Below are 9,465 nucleotides of genomic sequence, written 5' to 3'. Positions count from 1 at the left end.
GTTAAGATTGAGCTAAGCTTTGTTTTAATCAGACCATTCCCACAAGTATGAACAAAATCCAAGCCTCAGTGACATGTTAGCTTCCTGTTTAATGTCCCAAACAGAGAGTCTTTTGTTCAAATCTTGGCTGGAAGTGTTTTCTCACTAATTTAGATTTGCAATGTTTTTCTTGTTCTTTGTCTTTTACTTGCTTTTTTTTCTCCCTTCTTCTTTTTAATCTCACACTGGAAAGAGTAAAGAAACTTCTTTTGAGAGTGGACCCATCATTTATTCAGAAAAACACAAAGTGATAGCATTGTTTCACGATTGTACAAAAATAGAACTAAAATTTCATACAGAGAGGAAAAAAAGTTGGTAAGACTATTTCAAGAAGTAGAAGTACTGTTCTTGTTGGATTCCATGTGGCAATGATGTCCAGGCTCACATGTACCAATCTCAGCCGGATTGATGAGTTGTATAAGGCAGGTAGAGGAGTTATGCTTAGAAAGAACAATTGAGGAATAATCAAACTCTACAGAGTTCTTGAGTGATGATTAAAGCTTAGAAGTGCTGAATCTTGTCCCGGTGAACTTTCTTCAGACACTGGTCTCAATGTGAGGGGAGATCTTACAGTTCAGCATCTTGGACAGGACTTTGTGCTGCTGCTGGTACCTGAACACACAGGAAATCATTTTAAGAGGTCACGACGACTCAGCAGCAAATCTACTAAACGTTTTTGAAATCTTTGGCATCATCTTGTGGCCGAATAGTGTTACTGCATTATTTTGTTTCGACGTTCAATGTGACCGAATCACTTACAGAATGAGATATACTTGTGTGAAAAAGAGTATATAAAAGTATTTCAATAGATAAATGCAGACTTTAAAGCACTGAATTAAAGTGACTTACCTCTCATGACAATGTAAGTAGTAAAATGTGTGGGAATTGATGTATTATAGTTGATAAACGTTATACAGGAAGTGGTCCTGGCAGAATAATTTGATTGAGAGACATCAGACTAACAAATATTTACTCTCATTCAGTAACAAATCACTAAAGATATTGGTGCAATGCACATGGAAAAAAAGGTTTAGAAGGAAATGTGATCTAAACAAAATCCCATTCAGGGTCTCACAGTGTGTTCTCTTTACATGAACATTAGCATTTCCTCATCAGACTCCAGTGACTGCTTCTCTTTGAAATAAATGCAATTACATGACTGGTATCTAGAAAGAAGAAGATAGTGCACTTACTTGCTAATGACCCTTTGTATCTCTGAGTTCTCCTCCTCTGTCAGTTTCAGGAGAACCTGTTCCAGGATGGGAAGCTCCAGGTTCAGATACTGAGCTACCTGATAGAGGGAGTGAGGAAAAAGAAGCATATATATATATTTGATGAGCAAGAAGAAACAAATTAAAAAAGGGTAAACATATTAGGTGTAAAGTTCTGTAAATCTTCCTGTTATGACATATTGAAAAACAATCTGAATCCAAATATTTACTAGGTTTACTAGGTTTTCAGTTATTTTTATATGTTGTACCATATGTATGCTGCACCACTGTTTATGAGGAAATGAAACTAGGAATCTGAATCATTATGCAAAATGTATTATCTTGATGGTTATTCTAATTTCAGATGAAATGCAAGTAATGAGCCAAAAGTTTGGACACTTCTTGTTCAAAGTTTTTTGAACAATTGTAGATTCTCACTAATACCATCAAAACTACGAATGAACACATATGAGATGTATGAAGAAATGTACTGAAGAAAGAAATGTGAAATTATGGATATGTGTCGTGTCTTCAGTGCTTCGGTCTCCAAGTCTCGAGCAGTTCACAATATTGCAGCCATGCAAAGTGCACAACTTCCACTAAAAACTATTTGGGAGTTCTGTGTCTTCTGCAGAGAGTGAGATGGGGGCTTGAACCGCCACGCTTCGGATTAGAAAACAATCCACTCTCCCATTCGAGCCACAATCAAGATCAAGAAACGTGTTCAAACACTCACATCGTTGCTGACCTCCTCCTCATCCAAGTCCATCAAGAAGATCTTCATGATGTCATCCGACGGTCCCTGGAGGATGCGTTCCCACAGCGGTTGGTCCCTGTCACTCAGCTTCCTCTTTTCTGCACAAAAACACGTCTCAGTAACAAAAAAAAAGCTTTTTTCATTTTGTTACTCTCATTTCTGTTCAACAGGCCGACCCCTACCTCCACTCTGGTGAACACAGTACAGAGCAAACTCCTGAGGATCGTTCTCTATCTGTGGGATGCAAATATCTCCTGTTATACATTTTTTAGTAGAGGGCGCTGAAATGATGGCGTTTCATCTCTCCACCTCACCTTGAACTTGTTTAGCAGCTGTTCGATGACTTGGTTTGTGGTCATTCTGCTGGAAGTACGAACTTTGGTCGGAGTACCGAAGGACGGTGTGAAAATAGAAGTCTGCAGAAGAGAATAAGAGGTCAATGACCCAGAGTTGGATGACTGAGTGAAGTGTATTGGTAAAAGATTGCGCTGAAACTTGCTTTATAGTTATAGAAGTGCCCGTTGATGGAGAAGCGATGCTGCCTCTCTTTCTCCCTCTGAGCCGCCGACTTCCCTCTGCCTCTCCTTCTCTTGACCAGAGAGGCGTCGCTCATACAGCGAAAGAGGTTGGACTCCAGCTCGAGATCGAGGTTTTTACTCCTCATTGGTCGCAGGGTGGCCGTCTCATACACAGGCGAGACTTTGGATTGCGGAAGGACACCGGACAAATGTCTCATACAGTAATTCAGCTTTCAGTTTGTGCAACATAAGAACCCCCCCACATTCAATGAATCTGTGTTGCCTTTTATGCGAGGGATACTGAATAAAGATTATACTATTGGGAAATATAAAATATAAAATCAACCTGGTGAAGTCTTCTTGGCTGCAATTTCTGGTGCTGTCTCAGCCATCTCATCTATCTGGTGCAGGTCAACGTATTCTCCCCATCGTGACATCCCCCTGTTTGCACACAGCCACAGCAATGTCAGCATATCGAGCATTTTTATGACTAATATCTCTGCCACCATCCAGCAAAACAAATAAAAAAATAAATCCCTCGTCATTGTGGAGTTCAGCCATTTATCTACTATATCTGCTTTTTATTAGTTATACACAGTCTGAGTTCAGTATATACTGGCTGACGGGCAGTTTACATGTATACATGGGCTTTTTTTTGAAGTTCTTATGAATTTTGTGGAGAATCACATGCTATGCAAATAAAGAAAGAAATAAAGAAATACATACATACAATTAAAACAGTATGATGACATATGGGACATTTCAACCATTCATATAAAGAAATTCCTGTGACAAACAACAATGTAATAATGTCCAAAAACACAATAACTTTCCAATAGTGTAATAATTTTAATTATGCAAACATCATTTAAGCACCAGTTAGTTCAGAATGTGATAACTGAAGCCAATCATGCAATGACACATGAACAGGGTTGTGTTGTTTGGGGGGAGAACATCACAGTTATTGTGCAGGTTGCTTATCATCGGATAATCATCATATTGTTTATTGGATGGATGATACATACTGTGCAACTATCTTTCTATCACGGCTATTTTCAAAAAGTACTATTTTATTACCGTATTATAAAGTTATCATGCTATTGGTCATTATTCCGTGATTTGTTGTAACAAACGTCTCAAGATGTGATTCACAAAAATGAGTTTGGAATAAGTGTCGGAACTTTAATGGTACCCCCTACCACCAAATATGATCTGACCAGCAGATCTTTATCCACTGGTCTCGAGCTAGGCCATTTAAAAGTTTAGGAGACACAATCAAGACAAAAGGCGGGATGAACAAACTACTGTAAAAAGTCCCTCCGACCTCACTGCTGAGAAGCGTCAATTGTTCAGACATAATAAAAACCAACCTTTTGTTTCCCATTAGACCGACTGGGCTGATGGGGTCGGGTGAATTCGGAGGAACAAAGGGAAGGATCTGTTTGTCGTCCTGTATTTTCAGCCTGATGGGCCTCCGCACTCCCCAGGAGATGTTGAGGATACCCTCCACCACCACCTCTCCATCTGCCCCCTGTTACACAGACACACCCCCACACACACCTGCACGGTGTATAATTGCAGTCACGATACTGTAAAAGAAACTAAAATAATTTTTAGCCACAAAAAAAAGCTAATGAGTAGGAGATTAATCACCATTAATACTCAAATTCAACAATTATTAACAAATTAATCAGGTCATGAAAACTTTTTGAAAATCTGTGGTGCCATATAGCATACACTGGAAAGACAGGTGTATTGGATGTTTGTTGTCATGGTAACAACATATCCAGTTCAAATATATTTAGTATACAAATGTAAATTTGAGTTGAAATAAGAATCGTATTGTCTGATTTTATCAATGAAATCATTGTCAACATTGGTGCCTCAAAGTTTTGGTTACACGTCAAATATAAAATGATATAAAGGTGTTGCTTGATAAATTAATCCATGCTTGGATCAAAGACAGCCTCTTTGGTTGGAGCTTAAAACAAATGTTAAATTAATACCTTTTCCATCTTTCTCTCTATATTGTCTCTGTCATAATTACTGCAACCACAATAAAAAAAAAAGGATTTTAACTCTGGTCTCCAGGGTAAATGTCCAGCTCTTTGTTCCATAACATGTGCCCCTTCTGTCTGTTTACTTTCACCTTTGATTTTTCTACATTGCTCTTGTCATACTTCCTCCACCCACGAGAGGGCGCCAATGTATAATTACAAAAAAAACAATTATTTTCTATTCTATTCCAAATCTGCCTTAGTCTGTCACCTTGACTATGAGATGAGAGTCCTTTGGAAATTTGACATATATTTGACAGATAGATATAATGAACATGAATTTGTGAAAGACTCGAAGAGCCACTATGGCTGGGCCATATGTGGCTCCAGAAACAAAGCTTGTACACACCAGCATTAGTGCATAAGGTGCATAAAAGACAAAATCCCACTACAGTCATTCATTAGGAGTAAGAGCATTCAAACTACCCATGTAAAAGTATTTTTCATGAAACCATACCGGTGTATAACTGAGATGTAGCTGAGTCTGGTCCTTTAGAAAGCAATTGTAGGTACTGAACAGTGAGAGAAACTCAGCTCTGAAATCAAACAAAAAGAGAGAAAAAAAATCAAACATTTTTGAAGAGAAATTTAACACACTGTTTGTAATACATATGGCAGCAACGTTGAGCTTCCAGTCCTCATAGAGAAACTCACCTGGACAGAGTCCTCCCATCCCCAGCCTGGACCACAGGAAGCAGAGCGGATTCATTCATCTCCTGACAGCTACTACAAAGACAACAACAAAAAACAAACTTCTTGAGTCAGTGGGTATGGAGTATGAATGGTGTAAAGTCATGCTCGGTTAACATGAAAGGTCGCTGACTTGTTGAATTATAGTTCAGTCGACCCGCCACCGTCGCTGTGGCGAGAAACCCTAGATCCCAAGGTGTGACACGGAAAATGCAAATGTGCAAATCACATGGTGCCAGGCCTTCCAAAAATAACCAAATAATTAGTCCTACCTCCTTTAACATTGCAAATCCAAGCTCTCCTCTTTGTTTCTGTCTCTTTCTTCTTTCTGTGCTTTAAATATCTCTTTCCAGTCTCCCTCTCCCTCTCTCTCTCTCTCTCTCGCGCTCTCTGAAGGTTTTGTGTTATATTTATCTCTCCCTCGCTCCCTCTCTTTGTCCTTCTGGTCATGCTGGCACTCTTTCACTTTCCAAATTTTGTCTCTAAGAGATTTAATAACAGTGCTCCACCCAGAAACCAGTGATGACAGTGTAGACCCGAGAGTTTGTTTAGTCACTGAGAGACACTGAGGCAGTGGGACTGCATCTACAGGCTCAGCTCGACTGTCCACGCCGGCTCTTTCTCTTGTTTTTATTTTCTCTTTTGGTGTTTCAGTGGTTGAGAGTCAGTCTAATGTGTTTCACTGAGCTTGTTGAAGCTTGCAGTGAATAAGTGAAACATGGAAAGTATTTAGCATTGTGGGAGGAACAGGTCACTTTTGTACATCAGGCAGCAATAAAACATGATTGATTTATTTTACGTAAACAAAAAAAACCCCCCAAAAACTTCTTGTAATTCTGAAAAGCATCTTTTGTTAATTAATCTTAGTGTCAGCTCATTTTAGTCAAACTAAATGATTGGCTACTCCTGAATACATCACAATTTGAAAACGTCTACTTTATTGTTAAATTTGTTTTAAAGAAAAAAAAAAGTATTTTCTTAAATATAGTCTACTTTATTTTATCTGAAAATCTGCTGTGAATACAGATACCATATAGTGGAAAATACATGATTATAAATACAATACAACTTTTTATTGTAAAAAAAAAAACAGTCAATATGGAGTGTTTGTAGCTGCAGCTTTAGTTGTAATTGAGTATAATTTACTGTAAGCTATGTGATAGTGACGTGCTCAGGTGTACATTTGTAGTCGTACTGTTTGGAGTTCTGTATAGAACTCATATAATGTCAGTGAGTGAACAAAAAGTTTGTTTTGGGACATATAGTGATGCAATATCAGAACAACCCATCAGACAGGTGAATTCTGTCTTTTTGCTTTAATGCTTTAAATACAACACACATCAGTGTTTTAGAAGTTTTTTCTTCTTCATAATAAATCAGTCTACCTGATGCAGATTTAGTTCATGGACCCATTCAAGATGTGTATGTGTCTGTGGTTTGCAGTATTACTTGACACAACCTGATACTGAAGAGCTCTAAATGAAACACAATATAAAACAGGACGGACAAAAAAAATGCTATGAGTTGTTTTTTCATTTAAACTATTTCATGTCTTAACTTTTCTCATCTTTTTACTGTTGTCGTGCCAGAACACCGAACGTGTCTTTCAAGTCTTGACTTGAAGAATTTAAGATATGCCCCGGAGCCAATCTGTGTGTGTGTGTGTGTGTGTGTGTGTGTGTGTGTGTGTGTGTGTGTGTGTGTGTGTGTGTGTGTGTGTGGGGTTAACCCTTTACACTAACTCTCTTGTTCGACACATAAGGGAAAAAAATATCTTTAATCTTTTACATATTATGTAAATTATTATGTTTTTATCACATGCAAAAAACACATTTCTAATTTCTTCCTTTTGGCTGGAGAGTGTCAACCAGGATCTGCATGTTCAGATGTTTAATCTGAGTAATTGATTTCAGACATTGCAGATGTTGAAACAATTGCAGCTTCAATAAATAGAAATCAGTTGTAATTTAGAGATCATGCAACTTATAAATAATGATGCTGCAGGACTTTATCTTTCCATCTGGACCTCATTTCCATCATAATTGAATATCCTGTTGTACACCTATGTTTAAAATGTGAGATATACCTTCCAAGAATCTCTCACAGAGCTCGTATACACAGAAGAAGCATGTCAATGATGGTATTTCTAGCCACTATAATAGACGGCCTTATTTTCTTTTTTTCTCTTTAAGAATATTTGAACAAATCTTATATAACACTGAATCACAGGGACTTGCCGTTTAACCACTGAAACATTTCCACCTCATCCCATGTCAGGTGTTTGTAATTCTGTCTGGAGCGTGAACTGAAGCTGCTCCGATGTTGTATATCAAAATCCATGCTTCTCCTTTCCTTCATTGCCAGCTGTCATCATGAAACAAGTTGGCCAGAGGGAAAAAAGCCAAGGTACACACTGACACACCCTGCTCCACCCCTTTCTGCTGGCTGTCTGCAAACCACCCCCACTGATTCTCCACTCCTTTCTGACTGTCATTCTGCTGTCTGTATGTGGCACTTTCTCTTTCACAAGCTCCAGATTGTGTCGGTTTGTATCCCCAGTGGACATGGCTTCCTGGGATCTTCCACTGTGAATCAAAGCAATTACTGCTGGGTTTACAAATTTTGATCTGCTATAAGTTACGAAATTGTATCTGAGCCGACACATCGTCTTCAGTGTGCAACTTTGATTTGAAATTTTGTGTCAACAAATGTGGTAAACAAATGAACAACTTGCTAAACGTATTCAATCATGAAGACTACTCTTAGATCCATGAGTGTAACAATGAGGAGCGATGGGGATTTCACACCTTTCCTTTCCATTCTGTCAAACATTCCAAGCTTCCAAGAGTACAATTCACTGAAATATAAAATGTACAGCAGATAGAGTGAAGATGACTAACATTACATGAGTTCCTACCTGAAGTGTAAATCCTCTATTAACTGCAGTGCTCCATGCGTGAGGTCTTGTGTGTGCGTCTGCGTGTGCGTCTGCGTGTGTTGTTGGTGTTCAGAGGTCCAGAGTACAGTGTGTATGGTGGGAGGGGAACCTGAGGAGTAACACACACACACACACACACACACACACACACACACACACACACACACACACACACACACACACACACACACACACACACACACACACACACACACACACACACACACACACACACACATACACACACACACACACACACACACACACACACACACACACACACACACACACACACACCGCAGCAGCAGCAGCTGGTTAGTTATTACAGAACACGTTGAGGCAGAGTTGGGAGGGAGTGGCTGACTGACACTCGATATGACTTCTCTTTTGTGTGTGTGTGTGTGTGTGTGTGTGTGTGTGTGTGTGTGTGTGTGTGTGTGTGTGTGTGTGTGTGTGTGTGTGTGTGTGTGTGTGTGCACAGGGACAGAAGAGGCCACGCATAACATAGTAAAAAAACAAACTGTTGTTTCACATTATATGGATCCTAATAAACACTGAAAGAGTCTCTCACAAACAGAGGGTTCAAAGGCCGACATACTGTATAGATGATGGCTTCGGTTGGACCAAACTGGAACAATCAAAGCAGTTGAATGTTCAGAGTAACAACAAAACAATTAAGTCAATACGGAAATACATGGCAAGGCTTGTCTCTGATTTGCCACCATCAGTCTCAATCACACACAGCAAATTACAACCACTGGTTGTAATTTATTTGCATTTTTTGTGAAAAGACACACATTTTGTCACCTATACCATATACAATCTTTACAGGTTATTATGCAACAAATATTTTACTTGTCTGGCTTACTTGAGATGAAATTGGGCTTTGGCCCCCAAACTAAAAAGAGTGTGACACCTTTGATTTAGGAGCTGCAACTGAAAAAGCTTGATCCTGATTTTAGGCTCCACCAGGAGCAGCTGATCATCTGACCTGAGGGTGAAAAAGGATTTGTACATGGCGAGAATCACAAAGGAGGGGGCAAAGGGTCGATCCATAGCCGTAGCCTATAACAGGCTTACTTGTGATGGATTGGTGGTTCCTCCACCTCCCACCAACTCGTCTAGAATTTTTTTCCCCCCAAAACTTCAGACTCAAAAGGCCACATTCACCTTTCTGGTGCTGCTGTGTTGAAGCTGTTGTGTGGATCCTGTCAGCAGATGGAGTCAGAGTGTCAGCCCTCAGCTTGTCCTGACT

General features: G+C 39.3%; 1 protein-coding gene across 1 annotated transcript; it reads right to left on the bottom strand.

Moving 5' to 3' along the window:
- Positions 1-262: 262 nt before the first annotated feature.
- rassf6 (Ras association domain family member 6) lies at positions 263-8,308 on the bottom strand. Its single transcript, XM_080509754.1, has 11 exons — positions 8,190-8,308; positions 5,237-5,308; positions 5,040-5,118; positions 3,896-4,056; positions 2,872-2,966; positions 2,507-2,706; positions 2,322-2,423; positions 2,190-2,241; positions 1,987-2,105; positions 1,233-1,330; positions 263-651 (listed from the first exon to the last, which is right to left on the bottom strand). The coding sequence occupies exons 2-11, from the start codon at positions 5,293-5,295 to the stop codon at positions 576-578; spliced, it is 1,041 nt and encodes a 346-aa protein (XP_080365880.1). The 5' UTR covers positions 5,296-5,308; positions 8,190-8,308; the 3' UTR covers positions 263-575.
- Positions 8,309-9,465: the final 1,157 nt, after the last annotated feature.

This window comes from Blennius ocellaris, assembly GCF_963422515.1.
Source record: "Blennius ocellaris genome assembly, chromosome: 15".
Taxonomy (NCBI): Eukaryota; Metazoa; Chordata; class Actinopteri; order Blenniiformes; family Blenniidae; genus Blennius; species Blennius ocellaris.
The sequence above is the reverse complement of the archived record's forward strand: the minus strand, read 5'-3'. Positions and strand labels throughout refer to the sequence as shown.